Source organism: Salvelinus fontinalis, chromosome 18 (genome assembly GCF_029448725.1).
Source record: "Salvelinus fontinalis isolate EN_2023a chromosome 18, ASM2944872v1, whole genome shotgun sequence".
Taxonomy (NCBI): domain Eukaryota; kingdom Metazoa; phylum Chordata; class Actinopteri; order Salmoniformes; family Salmonidae; genus Salvelinus; species Salvelinus fontinalis.
Genome location: NC_074682.1, coordinates 37383144 through 37405752, shown reverse-complemented (window position 1 = coordinate 37405752; position 22609 = coordinate 37383144). Strand labels below are relative to the sequence as shown.

At 44.9% G+C, this 22609-nt stretch overlaps 1 protein-coding gene across 1 annotated transcript; it reads right to left on the bottom strand.

Moving 5' to 3' along the window:
* Window positions 1-8507: 8507 nt before the first annotated feature.
* On the bottom strand, window positions 8508-22366 carry LOC129815448 (fidgetin-like protein 2). Its single transcript, XM_055869292.1, has 2 exons — window positions 22238-22366; window positions 8508-12748 (listed from the first exon to the last, which is right to left on the bottom strand). The coding sequence occupies exon 2, from the start codon at window positions 12735-12737 to the stop codon at window positions 11619-11621; it is 1119 nt and encodes a 372-aa protein (XP_055725267.1). The 5' UTR covers window positions 12738-12748; window positions 22238-22366; the 3' UTR covers window positions 8508-11618.
* Window positions 22367-22609: the final 243 nt, after the last annotated feature.

Here is a 22609-nt window from a genome sequence, read left to right as displayed (position 1 = left end):
GAACTTGGGAAGGTTGAACACCAGACGGGCTGCGGCGTTCTGGATGAGTTGTAGGGGTTTAATGGCACAGGCAGGGAGCCCAGCCAACAGCGAGTTGCAGTAATCCAGACGGGAGATGACAAGTGCCTGGATTAGGACCTGCGCCGCTTCCTGTGTGAGGCAGGGTCGTACTCTGCGGATGTTGTAGAGCATGAACCTACAGGAACGGGCCACCGCCTTGATGTTAGTTGAGAACGACAGGGTGTTGTCCAGGATCACGCCAAGGTTCTTAGCGCTCTGGGAGGAGGACACAATGGAGTTGTCAACCGTGATGGCGAGATCATGGAACGGGCAGTCCTTCCCCGGGAGGAAGAGCAGCTCCGTCTTGCCGAGGTTCAGCTTGAGGTGGTGATCCGTCATCCACACTGATATGTCTGCCAGACATGCAGAGATGCGATTCGCCACCTGGTCATCAGAAGGGGGAAAGGAGAAGATTAATTGTGTGTCGTCTGCATAGCAATGATAGGAGAGACCATGTGAGGTTATGACAGAGCCAAGTGACTTGGTGTATAGCGAGAATAGGAGAGGGCCTAGAACAGAGCCCTGGGGGACACCAGTGGTGAGAGCGCGTGTTGAGGAGACAGATTCTCGCCACGCCACCTGGTAGGAGCGACCTGTCAGGTAGGACGCAATCCAAGCGTGGGCCGCGCCGGAGATGCCCAACTCGGAGAGGGTGGAGAGGAGGATCTGATGGTTCACAGTATCGAAGGCAGCCGATAGGTCTAGAAGGATGAGAGCAGAGGAGAGAGAGTTAGCTTTAGCAGTGCGGAGCGCCTCCGTGATACAGAGAAGAGCAGTCTCAGTTGAGTGACTAGTCTTGAAACCTGACTGATTTGGATCAAGAAGGTCATTCTGAGAGAGATAGCAGGAGAGCTGGCCAAGGACGGCACGTTCAAGAGTTTTGGAGAGAAAAGAAAGAAGGGATACTGGTCTGTAGTTGTTGACATCGGAGGGATCGAGTGTAGGTTTTTTCAGAAGGGGTGCAACTCTCGCTCTCTTGAAGACGGAAGGGACGTAGCCAGCGGTCAAGGATGAGTTGATGAGCGAGGTGAGGTAAGGGAGAAGGTCTCCGGAAATGGTCTGGAGAAGAGAGGAGGGGATAGGGTCAAGCGGGCAGGTTGTTGGGCGGCCGGCCGTCACAAGACGCGAGATTTCATCTGGAGAGAGAGGGGAGAAAGAGGTCAGAGCACAGGGTAGGGCAGTGTGAGCAGAACCAGCGGTGGCGTTTGACTTAGCAAACGAGGATCGGATGTCGTCGACCTTCTTTTCGAAATGGTTGACGAAGTCGTCTGCAGAGAGGGAGGAGGGGGGGGGAGGGGGAGGAGGATTCAGGAGGGAGGAGAAGGTGGCAAAGAGCTTCCTAGGGTTAGAGGCAGATGCTTGGAATTTAGAGTGGTAGAAAGTGGCTTTAGCAGCAGAGACAGAAGAGGAAAATGTAAAGAGGAGGGAGTGAAAGGATGCCAGGTCCGCAGGGAGGCGAGTTTTCCTCCATTTCCGCTCGGCTGCCCGGAGCCCTGTTCTGTGAGCTCGCAATGAGTCGTCGAGCCACGGAGCGGGAGGGGAGGACCGAGCCGGCCTGGAGGATAGGGGACATAGAGAGTCAAAGGATGCAGAAAGGGAGGAGAGGAGGGTTGAGGAGGCAGAATCAGGAGATAGGTTGGAGAAGGTTTGGGCAGAGGGAAGAGATGATAGGATGGAAGAGGAGAGAGTAGCGGGGGAGAGAGAGCGAAGGTTGGGACGGCGCGATACCATCCGAGTAGGGGCAGTGTGGGAAGTGTTGGATGAGAGCGAGAGGGAAAAGGATACAAGGTAGTGGTCGGAGACTTGGAGGGGAGTTGCAATGAGGTTAGTGGAAGAACAGCATCTAGTAAAGATGAGGTCAAGCGTATTGCCTGCCTTGTGAGTAGGGGGGGAAGGTGAGAGGGTGAGGTCAAAAGAGGAGAGGAGTGGAAAGAAGGAGGCAGAGAGGAATGAGTCAAAGGTAGACGTGGGGAGGTTAAAGTCACCCAAAACTGTGAGAGGTGAGCCGTCCTCAGGAAAGGAGCTTATCAAGGCATCAAGCTCATTGATGAACTCTCCGAGGGAACCTGGAGGGCGATAAATGATAAGGATGTTAAGCTTGAAAGGGCTGGTAACTGTGACAGCATGGAATTCAAAGGAGGCGATAGACAGATGGGTAAGGGGAGAAAGAGAGAATGACCACTTGGGAGAGATGAGGATCCCGGTGCCACCACCCCGCTGACCAGAAGCTCTCGGGGTGTGCGAGAACACGTGGGCAGACGAAGAGAGAGCAGTAGGAGTAGCAGTGTTATCTGTGGTGAGCCATGTTTCCGTCAGTGCCAAGAAGTCGAGGGACTGGAGGGACGCATAGGCTGAGATGAGCTCTGCCTTGTTGGCCGCAGATCGGCAGTTCCAGAGGCTACCGGAGACCTGGAACTCCACGTGGGTCGTGCGGGCTGGGACCACCAGGTTAGGGTGGCCGCGGCCACGCGGTGTGAAGCGTTTGTATGGTCTGTGCAGAGAGGAGAGAACAGGGATAGACAGACACATAGTTGACAGGCTACAGAAGAGGCTACGCTAATGCAAAGGAGATTAGAATGACAAGTGGACTACACGTCTCGAATGTTCAGAAAGTTAAGCTTACGTTGCAAAAAAATAAAATAAAAGATCTTATTGACTAAAAATGATATAGTACTGCTGGCTGGTGAAGTAGGCTGGCTAGCAGTGGCTGTGTTGTTGAAAGTGAAGCTGGCTAGGTAACCTCGACAATTTCTCTAAATTTATCTAAACTACACAATTATCTTGGATACAAGGACAGCAAAGACAACTAGCTAACACTACGCTAATCAAGTCGTTCCGTTGTAATGTAAGTTTCTACAGTGCTGCTATTCGGTAGAAGTTGGCTAGCTAGCAGTGTTAGCTAGCAGTGTTGGCTAGGTAGGAGGACGGCAGCGCGGCAGGCGAAAATAGCTGGCTAGCTAACCGATAATTACTCAAAGCTACACAATTATCTTAGATACAAAGATAGCAAAGACAACTATGTAGCTAGCTAACACTACACTAATCAAGTCGTTCCGTTGTAATGTAATCGTTTCTACAGTGCTGCTAATCGGTGGCTAGTTGGCTAGCTAGCAGGGTTGACTACGTTACGTTACGTTAGGACGAGAATACCTGGCTAGCGAACCTCAGCGAACCTCAATAACTACACAATTATCTTTGATACAAAGACGGCTATGTAGCCAGCTAAGTAGCTAGCTAAGATCAAACAATCAAAGATAGCAAAGACAACTGTGTAGCCAGCTAACACTACACTAATCGCACTACAGTTCGCATTGATGTGCCACCCTGGATGAACTGCACTACCTGAGCCACTTGTGTGGGTTGTAGACTCCGTCTCATGCTACCACTAGAGTGAGAGCACCGCCAGCATTCAAAAGTGACCAAAACATCAGCCAGGAAGGATAGGAACTGAGAAGTGGTCTGTGGTCACCACCTGCAGAATCACTCCTGTTTTGGGGGGTGTCTTGCTAATTGCCTATAATTTCCACCTTTTGTCTATTCCATTTGCACAACAGCATGTGAAATTGATTGTCAATCAGTGTTGCTTCCTAAGTAGACAGTTTGATTTCACAGAAGTGTGATTGACTTGGAGTTACATTGTGTTGTTTAAGTGTTCCCTTTATTTTTTTGAGCAGTGTAGCTGTGCAGCCACGCTCCCCATCCAACCTGACAGAGCTTGAGAGGATCTGCAGAGAGGAATGGGAGAAACTCCCCAAATACAGGTGTGCCAAGCTTGTAGTGTCATACCCAAGAAGAATCGAGTCTGTAATCGCTGCCATAGGTGATTCAACAAAGTACTTAGTAAAGGGTCTGAATACTTATGTAAATGTAATATTTCTGTTTTTGTTAATGCTTTTGCAAAAAATTATATAAAGCTGTTTCTGCTTTGTCATTATGGGGTATTGTGTTTTTAATACATTTTTGAATAAGGCTATAACGTAACAAAATGTGGAAAAAGTCAAAGGGTCTTAATACTTTCCGAATGCACTGTATGGTAGAGAAATGAACATTCAATGCTCTGGCAACAGCTCTGGTGGACATTCCTGCAGTCAGATTGCCAATTGCACGCTCCCTGGAAACTTAAAACATCTGTGGCATTGTGTTGTGTGACAACTACACATTTTAGAGTGGCCTTTTATTGTCCCCAGCACAAGGTGCACCTGTGTAATGATCACGCTGTTTAATCAGCTTCTTGATATGCCACACCTGTCAGGTGGATGGATAATCTTTGTAAAGGGGAAATGCTCACTAACAGGGATGTAAATACATTACTGCACCAAATTTGAGAGAAATAAGCATTTTGTACATTTGGAACATTTCTGGAATCTTTTATTTCGGCTCATGAATCATGGGACCAACACTTTACATGTTGCGTTTATATTTTTGTTAAGTGTATCTTTGACATATAAGTGGGGGCTTTCTCCTTGAGGAAACTGGATAATTATTAAATAGCACATTTTGCATAACCTGTAGGTAGGACTGGAGTCTGAACAGATTGTTCAGAGTTTCTGCTCTTTTCTATAACCTGTAATAAGTAAGTAAATATTCTTGGTGCTTGTAGGGATAGATCAGGGTGAACACAATAAGTGTAGGGAGAACAATAAATGGAATATACTTGGCATATAGGTTTCACCCTCATGGGTGGCATAAATTGGGATAAGGGGAATGGGTGGGGTATATGCAAATGTAATACTATATTATTACTAGCTAAAAAAATGTATTGCGGACGCTAGTGTTTTTGCAGATATTACTGTAGTATTTACTATAGTATACTACAAAGTTCTATAGTAAGTACTACACATGAGGGATACTAGAGTGTGTAGTGTGTTCTCTTTTTGACAGCAGTTTAATGATATCCAGAAGTAACACCCAACTGCCAAGGGTAATGTGAGGAAGGCAAGCACTGCAATTTGGGAGTATGGAATGTCTGCTGGACTCTTGTCCTGTCCTGAGCGTTGTAACTGATAAAACAACAATTCAATTATCTGTATGCATTTATGCAAATAATTTTTTCTACATTATTTTTTAGTATCTTTACTGTCATGGGGAAAAGCCATCAGTGACGAAATTACTAAATGTCTGCTTACCAGTGAGAAAGATGAGTCTATGCGCTGTGGTATTATGGCTTGTCATTTTGCATGTGTATAGTCCTTCATTCCTGTGAGTGAAATTGGAGAGGAGGAGAGAGCCTCCAGGAGAACTGTTAGAAGACAGCTGCACGCTGTGTCTGTAGACATGACTCCAGTTAGAGGAGAGAGAGGACCAGATGTCACTGGTGGCTAGCCGACTGCCCACGGACCATGTGAAGCTGTGAGGTTTGGCCTGAGGGTCAGTACAGGAGCATGGCAGGAGAACGGACTGGCCTGGGAAGGCAGTGATCTCTGTATGTTCAGGGCCTGATAGAGTACAGCCTGTAGAATACAAACAGTGACATGTCTGATTGTTGACACATCGGAGTACGAATGTAGGAGATGACCCTAACGCCTAACCGATGATGCAGGATCTAGATACCAGTTCAAGAAAAACATATACATTCCCTGGTTCATTTTGTAGGTGAGTATGTGGTGTGTGTGTGTGTGTGTGGCCATTCTCCACCACATGTTCTTCCCTGAGAAGGCTACTAGTAATAGGTTTTGTCATTATGATGTTAGTGAGCAAGTTTTGCCACTATTATATTACTCACAAAAATGCACAGTTGTATACAGTATATCATCTTGCAAGTTGTAGATTGTGCTAAGGAAGTTGATGTAAATAAACATTTTGTCTAACCTTCCACATGGAGTCTGATGTCTCTGAACATGCTCCATGTTGATTTTACACCTGTACAGAGCGTCATCCTTCTCAGTGATGGTTGTGAGCTAGAGAGAGAGGTTCCCTATATGCTTCTTGTTGTTATACACCTGCCATCTGCCTCTGTACTCATCACTTACACTAGACTTCCTGATCCCTAGGATCTCTCTGATTGGCTCAGCTTCAACGGTCCATCGGACATACTCAGGCTTGGCGTCGGGTTCAGAACAGGAGCAGGACAGGCTGATCAGGATAGGCAGTCATCCTGGCCCCAGAGTACAGCCTATAGAAACAGACAGCACAGAGACAGACCAGTGTGAGGGGGAGGTGTCACCTATAGACCAAGTACCTTTGACAGCCTGTCAGGATGTGCTGTAGCAGGCCACACCCACACGGATAATGCAAAAAACAGAAATGGTTGTTGATATGGTAGGAAAAAAAGTGAGTCAAATGCCCCATTTTTACCATTATGTTGAAATATATGACACTTTGGACTGTATTGAAATGCAGTAAACATAATACACAAAAAGTGGTCATTTCAAATAACACTTGGAGTACAGTTTTTTCATATTGAAAATATATTAAAATATGTTAAATCAGTAGTTCTGTAGTTCAGTTGTATTTGGTTATCTACCTAGCAACTCATCTGTATTCTGATTAGTCAGATGTTAATTGTTTGACTTAGAACAGGAACTACTTGAGTTGATGCATGGCTGTAACTGTGGTCATTTCATAATGGGCGCGTTCTTCTGCTCAGAAGTTGCTGACACCTGCCAGGTCCTAAAACGCCTGGATAGATATTTTACATATCAGCTAACCACATCATATGTTAAAGCAATCTGTCGGTCGATGACAGAGTCGATGACGTGGCCACACAACCATTGGGGGAACGCGATCCAAGTAAATCTGCAATAGAGTAATCAATAGAGTAGTCTCCATCCAGTGTTGTCTACATAAAGAGTCATCCGTCCACCATCTAAAGAACCCACAAATGATCCAGGTGTTTTCTTCCCATGGACAGGTCAGAAAAAACAGCTATCCAGGTACCCATCATGTTGTAGGCACACTCATCATGACCTGCAAATTACAAGATTTTGGTGATAAGAAAACAAACTGGAGACAGAGTTGGGCATTATCTCTTCATTTCCATTAAACATTTTTATTTTAAAATAGCCTTTTGTGAGGTAGACTAAAACAGTTCAAGAATCATCATCATTATTCCATAACAGACGTGAAACAACAGGAAATAAATATTTCCATGACCGTCTTCAAAATGAGGTAGAAATGGTTAGAGAATGTACAAGATATAATAATACTACTGTATTAAAAAGATAGTGTTGAAATCCCACTTTTGTTGGACAAACTTATCTCCACATACACCTTCATATTGGTGACGCTGAAGAACATCATCAACTTGGGACAACAACAAAGAAAGGAGGCCAGGCTAACCTCATTATTAGTAATTGTGACTTAAAGCTTAATGCACATTGCATTATGAGTGTTAATTTACGTGTTGCTAAGCGCTTTTCCAATTCATAAATTTTCTGGATTGTGAAACTATTTTCTCAGCCCTTCACAGTCAGCACTCAGAACTGATACAATTCTATAATGCTAACAAAAAGGTAAATGTTTAATGCTAACAAAAAGTGTATATTAAATTATTATTTGGCACTGATGCAATCCACTGTGTACATATTTTGTTATTGGGAATGTTTTGCTGGTGCAGATGATTCAAGAGCTGCTGAAACAACTGAAATATGTATGAAGGTCTGAAACCTAGGACACTTACTAGCACAACCTCTGCAAAATACTGTTCATGTTCTCTGGATCTGGAGGGATTTTTTAAAATTATATTGAACTGAATGTTAAAAATAAAGATTCTGAGCCCCAACAGTTTGCAAATGTATAAGAGGGATATCATATATGTCACACTTTATACCCAGGATGATGTGGTAGCCTTGGACAGTATGTCTGTCTGCTTGGAACAAAGCAGCTACAGTAATAGCCCTTAGCTACAGAATAAACATATTTTGCAAATATATTCAATAATTATGTTGCTTATCCAATGCCCTGGTTAACCTATAGCTATAAAAAAAATGTTCTATTATGAAAACTTGGCATATTTAGAATAAAGGGGGTTTAGGAAGAATGTATTATTTCTACAGCTGTGATATTTTTGGTGGTTCTTGAGGCTCTGATGTTGTTTTCACCACTGTCCTGAGGTAATAGATCAGTATTATAATAGGTACAGTGAGGTCTATAGAGGCCCAGCAGCTGTACACGGCTACTATAGAAAACACAAAGTAGAGGGGGGACTGGAGAAAGGAACTGTTACTGAGGTGTATAGTCACATACAGTTAAGACATTTCAGAAACATACCTAATGTAATTTCTAGGGTACGTTGATAGGAAGGTATTTGATGGATGTAGACATTCACTTCTGACGTCAAGCAAAGCTTTTATGTTTGAGCACTACAGGCTGAAAGTTGTCATTTGCATTTTGTCACAGGTTGTCAACGTTTGTCCAGAAAAAGTGTTTCTTCCACTTTGCTAACTACATAACACTTAATGAAGATCATCACTCCACCAAAATCTAGATGGGAAATAAATTGACACATGAAGAAAATATGTTTTATATATCTAAAAAAAAAATATTGATGTACATTATGGTATCTATTATCCTTTGAATAAAATATATTGAATTACATTCTACGTTTCAGGCATTGGTAGGAATCTCAAGTTTCAATTCACAAGTTGGGTGTGGGTGTTCAAATATTTGAATCTACGTGGCCGTGCCTGTGTGTGCATGCTTATGTGTAAGTGTGTGTGGGGACGTGTTTGTGCATGTGTGTGCGCACAAACGCTAATATTGGTGGCCCTAAAAGCTCTTTGTTCCCTGAAGTGTACAGTATGTCTGTATTACACCAGCCATGACTCCATTATATTCTCCATAAAGTTCCCTACAAACACCAGAAGGTAATACATACATACATACATACATACATACATACATACATACATACATTCTTTTACAATACAACAATCTTCCTGAGTATTCAATAACAAGACTACATATATTTCTTTAAAAAGGCAAAAATAAAAAAGAACGTATACATCAAAAACACAATCAGACTCCGATTTTAGGATTCTAAGAGTATCTCTATGAAAACGGCACATTTGCATTGGTTTGACAGTGTACTCTTTAGTAAACTCTGCAAAAAAAGAAACGCCTCTTTTTCAGGACCCTGTCTTTCAAAGATAATTTGTAAAAATCCAAATAACTTCGCAGATCTTCATTGTAAAGGGTTTAAACACTGGTTCCCATGCTTGTTCAATGAACCATAAACATTTAATGAACATGCACCTGTGGAACGGTCGTTAAGACACTAACAGCTTACAGATAGTAGGAAATTAAGGTCACAGTTATCAAAACGTAGGACACTAAAGAGGCCTTTCTACTGACTCTGAAAAACACCAAAATAAATATTCCCAGGGTCCCTGCTCATCTGCGTGAACGTGACTTAGGCATGCTGCAAGGAGGTATGAGGACTGCAGATGTGGCCAGAGCAATAAATTGCAATGTCCGTACTGTGAAACGCCTAAGACAGGAAGAACAGCTGATCGTCCTCGCAGTGGCAGACCACGTGTAACAACACCTGCACACGATCGGTACGAACATAACACCTGCGGGACAGGTACAGGATGGCAACAACAACTGCCAGAGTTACACCAGGAATGCACAATCCCTCCATCAGTGCTCAGGCTGTCCCCAATAGGCTGAGAGAGGCAGGACTGAGGGCTTGTAGGCCTGTTGTAAGGCATGTCCTCACCAGACTTCATCGACAACAACGTCGGCTATGGGCACAAACCAAACCCACTGTCGCTGGACCAGACAGGACTGGGAAAAAGTGCTCTTCACTGACGAGTCGCGGTTTTGTCTCACCAGGGGTGATGGTCGGATTCGCGTTTATCGTCGAAGGAATGAGCGTTACACCGAGGCCTGTACTCTGGAGCGGGATCGATTTGGAGGTGGAGGGTCCGTCATGGTCTGGGGCGGTGTGTCAAGCATCATCGGACTGACCTTGTTGTCATTGCAGGCAATCTCAACACTGTGCGTTACAGAGAAGACATCCTCCCTCATGTGGTACCCTTCCTGCAGGCTCATCTTGACATGACCCTCCAGCATGACAATGCCACCAGCCATACTGCTCGTTCTGTGCGTGATTTCCTGCAAGACAGTAATGTCAGTGTTCTGCCATGGCCAGCGAAGAGCCTGGATCTGGCAAATCTGGTGCAGTCGATGAGGAGGAGATGCACTGCAGTATTTAATGCAGCTGGTGGCCACACCAGATACTGACTGTTACTTTTGATTTTGACACCCCCCCCCTTCGCTCAGGGACACATTATTCCATTTCTGTTAGTCACATGTCTATGGAACTGGTTCAGTGTATGTCTCAGTTGTTGAATGTTATGTTCATACAAATATTTACACATGTTAAGTTTGCTGAAAATTAACGCAGTTGATAGTGAGAGGACTTTTCTTTTTTTGATGAGTTTAAATGCTGTAGTTAAAATTCTCTCTCTCGAGTCTGTTTCTACAAGTATCTCTTTCTGCAGGTTTAAGTATTTGAATGTATTGATAGAGCTGCATGTAACACTGCATAATGAACAATAGTTAACCTAATTTCAGTTTTTGACAAAATAAGCAATGCCTAGTATAGAGAATCATTGTACCATCTAAACTGTTGTGAAATATATTTTCAATAACCAAAAATATTGTATTTTCAGCTGTTTAAAGCTGTTGTACAAAACCGAAAGTAAAAGAAGCAAAAACTAAAGAACTGGAAGTATAGAAATAGCACACATAGAATAGATCTACTGCTTCTTAAGCTTGCTTTCGATGAGAATAACATATCTATAACTCACATTTCTATGTGAATTTGGTCAGGTTGCCCAAAAAGTTACATATTGCAGCTTTAACAGAAAAAGAAAAAGAGTGAGTGAGTGAAACAAACTGAGAAAAAGCAGGGAAGGGAAAACATGGTGAAAATGGAGAGAAATATGGAGAAATAACATAGAAACACTGTCAAAAGAAAACAGGGAAAAGGGAAGGGGGGAGAGGGGGACATTCGTTTCAAAGCGAGTTGTATAGAGGCACCAAGCCTCAGAAGAGCTGTCATTGTGCTCGTGGTGTCATGTTATTAAAGTACATCACATCAATTATGTTCTTCTCTACTTTTTGGTCTGAAAGGTTATGATTCTTATGGTGCTGTAGGAGGTAATAGAGTCAAACGTCCTTTCCATATCAAGTGGCCACTCCAATTAAGAGAGCAACTCTTCAAAACAACAACATTGCAATGTCACTGTCGTAGCAGATTGGGAAGTAAATAGGATCCTGAGAGAAGCGGTCGGTAATCCATTGACTGCCTGATTTAGCCCTATCCATCTAGATCCCTCCCTCTGTCCTCACACCACCCCACCATACCCATACAGGACAAAGTGCCCCTTGACTCTTTGGAGAAAATCTAAGAATGAAAATGATATAAGATAGGAGGCGGATTCAAGTCATTTGCCATTTTCTCTCCTTTCTGGTTAGATCACATGACCTCTCATTGCAAAATCCAATTATTATTTCCCCCAGTTTTTGTCAGAGTAAGTACTCTACTTGGTTTTCAAATGCCAATAAAACCGAGGGACCCCCAGAGAGTTTTTTCCTTTCAAGTGCCTGAACTAGCGTCCTCCAGTTGGGTCCTCAGATCGTGCATGTGACACAGGCATCTTCATGGCCAGCCTCTGATGGGGGAAGCCATGTTCCCCTCCTCCCCCACTCTCCCCCCCTAGGCCTGAGGAGGGGCTATACTCCCCCTGCCCACCATAAGGAGGCGACACCAGAGGCTTGCCGGGCTTGTAGGCCTGGACTTCTGAGCCCGCTATGTCGTAGTCGTTGCCGTGACCATTGACGTGGCTCTTGCTGTTGCCGTACTTCCTGTACCGCGAGCCATCTCCTCCTCCCTCCTCCCCCTCTTCCGCCATCTCAAAGGCCTTGCGTTTCAGCGGCCCTCCTGTCTCAGAGCCGGCCCCTAGGCTGTGACTGGGGTAGCCATAGCTGCCCCCCTCCATGGTGGACCGGGGGGTCAGGGGGGTAGGGGTGCTCAGCCCAGAGGGGAGGTAGGAGGCACTGGGGTGGCTGTGGCTGTAGCTGGCTGCCAGGCTGGTCTGGAGGTGGGGGTAGCAGCCTGGCGGGTAGTTGTATACAGGGTTGGTAGGGTTGTAGCTGGACACCAGGGTGGGGGTGGTTTGCAGAGAGGCTGGGGGAAGTGCTGAGCCGGGCTGGAGGCAGTATCCTGAGGAGAGGTAGGTGCTGTTGTAGGAGAGGGGGTAGTCCTGAGAGGGGGGGCCATTACAGGAGCCACCACCACTATACCCAGGGTCAGAGGTCAAGTTACTGTTCACCACCGTCACACTGCCCGTGCCAGGGAGGCCCACTGATGCTGATCCCACTTTGGCCCCTGCTGCCAGGGCCTCCAGCACAGGGTAACACTCCATGCCCTGCCCCAGGGCCCAGGGCTCAGTTTCACTCTTCAGGAAGGTCCCAAGCTCTGAGTAAGCCCCTGGGGCAGGCCTTTCGTAGGGCAGCTCCAGGCCTGAGTACTTTTCGGCATAGCGTTTTAACAAGGAAGAGGCGGTGAGGGCAGAGATGTCGTCGCTGGCCCAGGGGTATCCGGCTGCAGTGGTGTAACCACGTGAGTCGTGTTTGTGGGCAGAGGGAGGGGAGGTGGTGGAAGACACATCCAGGTGCTGCTCAGGCCACTGGGACAGGGGGGCCGCGTGCTCCGGAGACCAGTGCATCTTCAACAGACCTACAGACCCACAGAGAGAGGACAGGGAGAGCATGGTTATTCACCACGTATTACATTTTGTCAGGTGCCACAAAGAGAGACCTCGGAAAATTACAATTGGCTCAGAACAGGGCATCACGGCTTACCCTTAAATGTACATGGAGATTTAACATTAATAATATGCATGTAAATCTCTCATGGCTCAAAGTGGAGAGATTGACTTCATCACTACTTGTTTTTGTATGAAGTGTTTACATGCTGAATGCACCAAAATGTCTGTTTAAACTACTAGAACACAACGTGGACACCCATGCATACCCCACAAGACATGCCACCAAAGGTCTCTTCAGAATCCCCAAGTCAACAACAGACTATGGGAGGCGCACAGTACTACATAGAGCCATGAGTACATGGAACTCTATTCCACATCATGTAACTGATGCAAGCAGTAGAATCAGATAATAAATACACCTTATGGAACAGCGTGGACCGTGAAGAGACACACACACAGGTACAGACACACCTACACATGATAAGACACACACTCTACACACGTACACATGGATTTTGTATTGTAGATATGTGGTAGTAGAGTAGTGGCCTGAGGGAATACACTTAATGTGTTGTGAAAGTGTTATGAAATGTAATGTCATATAATTTTTTTAATTGTATATAACTGCCTTAATGTTGCTGGACCCCAGGAAGAGTAGTTGCTGCCTTGGCAGGAACTAATGGGGATCCATATTAAATACAAAACCCATCAGTCCAGTTTTAGAGCAGAGATAACTGCAAATTATTCAGGTTCAGATAACCATACCACACTGGTAATACACTAACTAAATGCAAATAGATTGAGTTTATACAAGATAAAATACAACAAAGTTCCACTTTACTCAAGGTTTCATGGAGATTGACTTCTTTCTCACTTGAAAACCCAAGGATATAAGATTTTCTAAAAAACATTACAGTCCCGCTGACCAGCAGAGCCCATTATCATGTCTTTGCTTAGCAATCCCTCTTCTCCCCAGTGCCCCCCACTGCTCCTACAGTTCTACCCGCGGAGGGTACCTTGTGTTCTGAGCTCCTCCATGCCTAATCGTCATGAACAACACAGCCCCTGGCCTGGTCTCCAGGGCGATAAGCCCCTATCAGCCGCCCCGCTCCCCTCTGTCCTGCTCTCTCACTGGGATCATTGTTCTCCCTCTGTACGGGGCTCTGTGTGTGAGACCCCCACTCTACTCATTCTAACACGAACACACACACACATACAAACAACCGCATACACACTCACACACGCACATTAGTGCAGTGGTTTCCGTTGGTGCAGTGATCAACCATTTTGATTGGCTTTGCAGGCTGCATGTCTTTGAGCAGGCATTAGGCTGACATTCCAGGCATTGCAGAGTATTATTAAACTGTCCTGACCCTTTGAGCCTGGGCCAGAGGGACTACAACAGAACTGAGAGGGGGAGGGAGGGAGGGAAAGAGGGAAAGAGGGGAACAAACCTATGGTTGTTCACATGCTTTACCAGTCTCCCCTATACTAGTTAGTTGCGTGGAGGTGAGCGTTTATGAGCTCAGTGTTGAATTTGTTTACACTACAACTCTGTAGCGTCTGGTGCCTACATCTGACTGTCTGCTCTCTCCATACACTTAACAGTGTTTTTGTGTGCCCATACATTTGTGGGAGTACAATGTTTGAACACGGCTTTATCGATTGTGCCAGAAGTAGTGTGTTTGTTGTTGAGCTGTGGACAGGGACAGTCCAATGACTGCCTGGAATTCCCTGGATTACAGACACGTTTACAGGGGGGATTGGGACTTGGCTGGGGAGGGGTTAGACGGCTGGGATCCCAGGATTGGATGAATGGAATTATGGGACTGTGATTGTATAATTTAGGGATCAACATGTGGATCGTTTAGCGGCCCTTCCGTTGGTCCTGGTCAATTTGTGACTAAATCCCGCACTCAGTCCCAATCCCCTCTGGAAATGTGTCTGTGCTCCAGGGAATTCCAGCCAGTCATGGGACTGTCCCCTTCCCCAGCTCAACAACAAACACACCACTTCTGGCACAGTCGATAAAGCCGCGCTCAAAAGATGATTTTTTTTGCGCACGCATACAGTACTTGTGTGTTTGTGTGCACAAACATGTCTATGCTTACAGTAGTAGTGATTCATAAAGGAGGAGATTGATGAGTGGGTGAGGAGATTGCAGGAAGGATTAGGGAAAACAGTGCTTATATAACACAGCTATCTGTAGCAGAGGATGTATGGGGAGTAGGGTATGGAGGAGGGCCCACTTTCTAATGGCTTTTTAATCATTAGGTATATGTGTTTTTTGTTTATCATCTATTGCTGTCCTGTTGTTGGAAGCATATTCTTGTTGTTTATGATTTTGAAGGGCGTTGAAACTTCACTCTGGGTGATCATACAAAACATGGCAGAGACAAAATGTGTTCTCAATTTGTTCGAACAATTGCACAAACATCCTATTGATATTTAAATGTGCGTAAATAGGATGCTTTACGCATGTTTGAAATGTCAATGGGAGGTTTGTTTGAAATTATGCACGCATATCTGAAATTATGATTTGCGCTATAGTATCTCATGATGGATTGAATGATGTCAGAAGTGTGAAACAGTGACTTATACTGTAGCGCAACATTGTTTCAAGACACTGGTTCCAAATAGTGCTACTTGTTTGCATTGCATGATTCTAACCGTTTACTAAACTCTGGTTCTATAATCAAATCAAACTTTATTTGTCACATGTGCCGAATACAACAAGTGTAGACTTTACTGTGCTTACTTGCAAGCCCTTAACCAACAATGCAGTTCCGACGTTTAGACCTAACCCAATGTTTTGAGTGTGTGGATGGATCTAACATGTTGTGCAAATGAGAGTTGACTGAGTGTGTTTGTGTGTATGTATCCGTGTGGCGTACGTGCGGACACTGTCGTGGGGACCCCAAACAGAAACAGCTGTTTTGAGCAGAGGAACCTTCTCTCTCTGTGTCCAGCCTGTCCCTCAGCTCCTATTGTCTCCCCACGTCCCCTAACAAAGCCACAGGGACCCTATTGTCTGACAGCAGATCCTATAAGAACTCAAACATCTCACTAACTCAGACCACCAGCTCCATATATCCACCAGCAGTACTGACAGTTTACAAGGTGTGTGTGTGTGTGTGTGTGTGTGTGTGTGTGTGTGTGTGTGTGTGTGTGTGTGTGTGTGTGTGTGTGTGTGTGTGTGTGTGTGTGTGTGTGTGTGTGTGTGTGTGTGTGTAATGAGTAGTCCCAAAAGGATGGTGGCTCCTGAAATCTGAGACCTGGAGGAAGTGAGATAGAGTTACAGCCCCCCTGTTCACACACGCACACACTCTCCCTGTCACTCACTCACACACACACACCAGCCTCCTCCTGCTCCCCGGGGGTCAAGGCTAACTCTACACCCCAGCTTTTGTTTTCCTGCCTCAAGGACTAAGGCCCTCACATGGATCCAACACACCTCATGGGACCAGGGGGCCAGTAAAACAGGCATATTGTGCGTGTGTGTGCGCCTGAGCAACGAACAGGGAACAGAGGGCTTGTAAACAAGAGCTTGATCAATCCAATCAGAGGATGGCTAGTATGTGCCCCCCCCCCCCCCCCCAGTCCAGCTTTCAACACCATCCACTCTGCCCGAAGATCTGACCCCCCCTCCCCCCTACACTCCACTCCACTGCAGCCAGCCTGTGAGAGAGCAGCTTAGTCTCGCTGGACTGGTCCTAATTACATAGCCAGGTAGAGCGATGATTTAGCTTCTGCTCTCTCTCTCGGTCTCTCTCTCTCCCTGTCTCTCTCTCCCTATACCTACCGTCAATCACCAACGATGACCAGTGTGCAAATTACCATTCCACAGCCAGCAGAGACATAATATGTGCTGTTCAGGTTTGTGTTCTCTAGAACTCACAACACCACAAATCACTAAGACTGGAGAGACCAAACCCACTGATGATGTTCCTCATTTTCAGATGTTCAACCCTTTCAACAATCAACACACACTCTTATTCAGAATAAGATAATGCTTCTAATCTAAATGAAAGAATCTGATCATTCAACCTATGGGCCAGAGTTATGTACATGCACATGATTGATGCGAGCAGAAGAGCTGCTGGTGTGAATTCTTTCCCCCTCTTGGTAGCGGTCCACTCCATGGTCAGTATTAGCAATTAAGGGTTAATCAGACGAATAGTGGAGAGAGAAAGGCAGGGATGCAGGGAGGCGGGGGGAGGGGCACATGAACAGCTCAAATAAGCGAAGAGAAATGACAGTCCATCATTACTTTAAGACATGAAGGTCAGTCAATGTGGAAAATGCCAAGAACTTTGAAAGTTTCTTCAAGTGCAGTTGCAAAAACCATCAAGCGCTATGATGAAACTGGCTCTCATGAGTATCGCCACAGGAAAGGAAGACCCAGAGTTACCTCTAATGCAGAGGATAAGTTCATTAGAGTTACCAGCCTCAGAAATGGCAGCCCAAATAAATGCTTCAGAGTTCAAGTAACAGACACATCTCAACATCAACTGTTCAGAGTTGACTGCGTGAATCAGGACTTTATTATTATTATTTGAAACTTTATTTAACTAGGCAAGTCAGTTAAGAACAAATTCTTATTTACAATGACGGCCTACCCCTGCCAAACTCGGGCGACGCTGGGCCAATTGTGCGCCGCCCTATGGGACTCCCAATCATGGCCGGGTGTGATACAGCCTGGATTCAAACCAGAGAATGTAGTGACGCCTCTTGCACTGAGATGCAGTGCCTTAGACTGCTGTGCCACTCGGGAGCCCTAGTGGTCAAGTTCATGGTTGAATTGCTGCAAAGAAACCACTACTAAAGGACACCAATAAGAAAAAGAGACTTGCTTGGGCCAAGAAACACGAGCAATGGACATTAGACCAGTAGAAATCTGTCCTTTTGGTATGATGAGTCCAAATTTGAGATTTTTGGTTCCAACCGCCGTGTCTTTGTGAGATGCAGAGTAGGTGAACGGATGATCTCCGCATGTGTGGTTCCCACAAATAGAGCAGGAGGTGTGATGGTGTGGGGGTGCTTTGCTGGTGACACTGTCTGTGGTTTATTTAGAATGCAAGGCACACTTTACCAGCATGGCAACCACAGCATTGTGCAGGGAGACGCCATCCCATCTGGTTTGCGCTTAGTGGGACTATAATTTGTTTTTCAACAGGACAATGACCCAAAACACACCTCCAGGCTGTGTAAGGGCTATTTGACCAAGAAGGAGAGTGATGGAGTATTGCATCAGATGACTTGGCCTACACAATCACCCAACCTTAACCCAATTGACCCAGCATATTGGGGAACTCCTTCAAGGCTGTGGGAAAATCATTCCTCACGAAGCTGGTTGAGAGAATGGCAAGAGTGTGCAAAGCTGTCAAGGCCAAGGGTGACTACTTTGAAGAATCTAAAATATAAAATACATTTTGATTTGTTTAACACTTTTTTTTGGTTACTACATGATTCCATAGGTGTTATTTCATTTTGATGTCTTCACTATTATTCTACAATGTAGAAAATAATTTAAAGAAAGAAAAACCCTCGAATGAATAGGTATGTCCAAACATTTTACTGGTACTGTACACTGTAGCTGAGATAGTTGACCTGTGTTAATGTGTTGTGTTTGACTGAGATACACAGATAGGTCTGTGCCAGTCGTAAAGATCAGGATGTAAAGTTTGAGTGGTCCGTGCAGGCCGGCCGAGCGGCCAGAGTGAGAGAGAATCCCGGTCATCCTGCAGATAACTCGGGTTGTTGGAATGTCTGGAATTCAACCTGAGATATATTTACACAGCACATATCCTCACCATATGCAAGAGAGAGACCGAGAGAGATGAGAGGACAGCAAAAAAAATAAAGTGTTTGTTTAGGGCCCTGATTAATCACGCTCTATCAGCTGGTCACTCATTATTGGGTGATTTGTATTCGTTAGTACTAATTCAAGCCATTGGTTGGATCAATACGGAACGCATCAGAGGACCAGTGGGACATTAATATACAAGGACGCCCGTAAGGACTCTGTGGACCGCCCACCCTCCAACAACCACTCCCCACTGGGCACAGATGTCAATTGAATGTCTATTCCAGATTGGTTCGACGTCATTTCAATGAAATGACTTAGAAACAACATTGATTTAACCAGTGGACCATTATGGCCACAAAGATCCATACAATACACACAAACTATCTTAGATTCATACTAAAACCACCACAGACACTGAAACTATATGCTATGTACTGTATAAGCATGGCCCACAAGCACTAGATACTTTACTGGCCAATCAAGCCTGTCAGAGAAGAAGCTACTGTTGTGTCACTTCTTTTCCTCCCCTCTCCCATTTCCCCCTCTATCCTGGGTTTTTTAGCAGGGCATGTCCTTCATAGGGCCACAGTGATGTCAATCTACATACCATCAGGTCCTCTTAAAATAAAACATGCATGCAATAGATCATTTGAAGTTGGCTCGCACAGCTACTGCCTGAAAAGCTAAAAGTTACCCTGTCATACTGCAGCAGCAAACTTTTTAGTGTGAAAGCTGTTTTACTTTGAACATTGGTTTTGGTTAAACAGGGCTCTTGTTCTATCTTCCATTCTATCTTTCTACCTCTTTCCCGCTACACTTCTTCTGTGCCCCCCTCTCCCTCAGTGTGTCCATCCATGCCTGTGTAGTTTAGGCCACCCCTCCCCCACACTATGTCTCTTTCAGCTCACCCACACATGTGGCCGGATCTGCCTGGCCTCTGCTCATTGTGTCCACTCATATATCAGCCTGCAGCTGACCAGTCCCTCCTCCTGACCATCTGCCTCTCTCTCTCTCTCTCGCTCTCTCTCTCTCTCGCTCTCTCTCTCTCTCTCTCTCTCTCTCTCGCTCTCTCTCTCTCTCTCGCTCTCTCTCGCTCTCTCGCTCTCTCGCTCTCTCGCTCTCTCGCTCTCTCGCTCTCTCGCTCTCTCGCTCTCTCGCTCTCTCGCTCTGCAATATAAGCCTTTACCACCTAATGAGGACCTTAAATGAGCTGGACTCAAATTTGCTTAACGAGCTGTCATGAACACTATGTTGGCCTGATGTGCACGTTTGTGTGTGTGACAGAGAGCGAGAAAGTGTGTGTGCGAGCATGCGTTCCTGTGTGTGAATCCCTACACACCAGTTTAATTAACGCTCATTGACACCCCGTCACTAACGACCTGATTCTCATTCACAGAACCACTTCACCCTGGACTGTTTACCTACGGGCCACACAAGCTATTCACTATCACATTTATATCACACACTCCTAATTATGACAACTGTGTGTGTGAGTCTTTAAAAAACAGGAATGTTACAGATGTACGCTAGGCAAACTTATTTCATACACAAGTCATGTGTGTTCACAACTCACTCTTTCTTTTCAAAGAACCACAAAATACAATTTGGGAAAATATGCCTATAGTATCTTTCTCTTAGCTTAGCAGGAGTCCTGATAGCACACAGAGGTAGGAAATGTGCGTCCCTAATGCATTATTTCAATCATGTTAGCGTGGTAATCCTGTTAAACCTTCTTCTAGTCAATAACCTCAGTCAATATGAGCATATTCATTAGCTTGGCTTAGAGACCCCTCATGCAAAGCACACACGCATATTGGACCGTAACAATCTACCCAGCTTTCACCAACAATACACACCCATTTATGGGAATGCATCACACACAAAAATACCAGACTGTTTGTGTCCTATTAAGTATGTAAAATGAATAACATCCAAAACATACAACATCATAATGTCCACAGAGGCAATCCATGAATTGGTCTAGTTTTACACCAGGAGATAGGAAAGGGTACGGTGGCAAAGTCCAGGGGGGCAGGGCTAATTTGACCATCTGTGAATGGACACAGGGCATAAAATACATAACGAGGTGGGACTTCTCACTGTGACATTGTCAGTCCCAGCCTGACTGTACCAGCACACCTCACTCACATGGAGGAGACGATAAATAGGATATTCTCTACCCCAATACATTGGACAGGAAGATCATTGTTGTTTTAATAGTGGCCTTTCATTGAGAGAACAGAGAGGGAAGGAGAGCAACCAAGCTCTTTCTGTAGGGGGTGACAGGACTGAGCATCTTGCAGCCCTGCTCCCTGGTAAAGAGGAGAGTACTGAGTCCACTCAGAGTTGGTGGGAGGGGGACACACGTTACACATTCTGCTGCTGGCTGGTCCTGCGCTGCTGCTGGCTCTCTGAGTGGGTCTGTCAGTGTTTGTTATGATACACCACTCCATGGCTAGCCTCAGTAACCTCCACTACTCCTACACACTGATGACTGCCAAGGAGAGAGAGCAGGGAGTTAGACAGCGCTGGAAGAATACAACACACACCTATGTATGTAATCACATCAAAAAGCTGTATTCACTATGTATGTAATCACATCAAAAAGCTGTATTCACTCACTGGTTGTATATTCACATTGAAGTGACCCAAATGCAAACACTTATTCTCATCTTTGAGCATATTAATACTCACTAACTCACTAGCTCACTTGCATGTCAAATTCATTTAAAAAAATGTCAGTAATACTACTTACTACTAATACATAATTACTATGACGGAAAGGATTAATGTAATTGAGAGATCTAAAACAAAAACACTGGAAAAACATGAGTATTTTTGTACACATTAGGTATATTATTGGAGCTAACAGGAATGGACGTACTCTTCATGAAAGACACGTGCACAATTTAAACCAAACAAAATATAGTGCTGTGTGTGTGTGTGTTACCGCAGTGCCAAATGCTCGGAAAGGAAGGGAAAAGCTTCTGCCCTCTGATTGCAAAACAGCAACACCACCATCAGAAGAAAAAAGACTAAAGAGTTTACAATTCTCTGCACCCACCAACGCCTCCTCACACGTTAGCACAGTTACACACACGCACCAAAAACAGCAATCAGAACTTTGTACTTTGTCAAGTGTTGAAGAATGCAGATGTGTTATTCCCATACAAAGCAAAAATACAGGAAGTAGGATAAAAATATAAAGATAACTGAGGAATCTGGGAATATATGAGATGATCAACATTTACATGATAGACACATCCCACTGGGCACTGACATCAATTCAACGTTTATTCCATGTTGGTTGGAAACAACGTTGATTCAACCAGTATGTACACAGTGAGATGGTAGAGAGAAAAAAAACATGTTAATAAAGATTGAGAATCATTTTGAATATTTGTATGAGAGGAGAAAGCTATCTTAATTCAACAGCAGGTTTAGAGGGGAAGAAATATAGTGACAACACAAAACCGGTTACGGGAGTGAGAGAAGAGAAAAGCAGAAAAGAGGAGGAATGTGGAGAGCACAGCGTGATAAGACAAACAAGAGGGATAAAGAATCTGTTGGTATGGGAGAGAAATAAAGCAGGAAGAAGAAAGAAACAGAAGGAAAGGAGGAAATGCTCTAAAACAAAATCCAAGCCTACCTGCTCATGCTTGTATTTCCTTGATATGATGGGTTCTATCTGGAAGCCAATAGAATGACCCACACAGTAAGGCAGTGTTTTTCCACTTCTGGGACTCTATCCTTCTCTGCTCTCCCACTCTACCCCTCCTTCTCGCTCCCCTAGTGACAACAGAGCAGCACATACATCCCCTCCCCCATCCACTCCTCCCCTCCCCCTCTCCATCCCTCTCTTTTGTTAAAAACTATTTAAGCAGGAAGGGAGAGAGGCAAAAAGTGACCAATCATGACGTGTCAGAGAGGAGCCTGTATTCCCCTGCGGATTGTGCGTGTGTGTGTGTGTGTGTGTGTGTGTGTGTGTGTGTGTGTGTGTGTGTGTGTGTGTGTGTGTGTG

Excerpts from the sequence above, each read along its gene's own strand:
- LOC129815448 (XM_055869292.1), bottom strand. The coding sequence starts at position 12,737 with ATGCACTGGTCTCCGGAGCACGCGGCCCCCCTGTCCCAGTGGCCTGAG.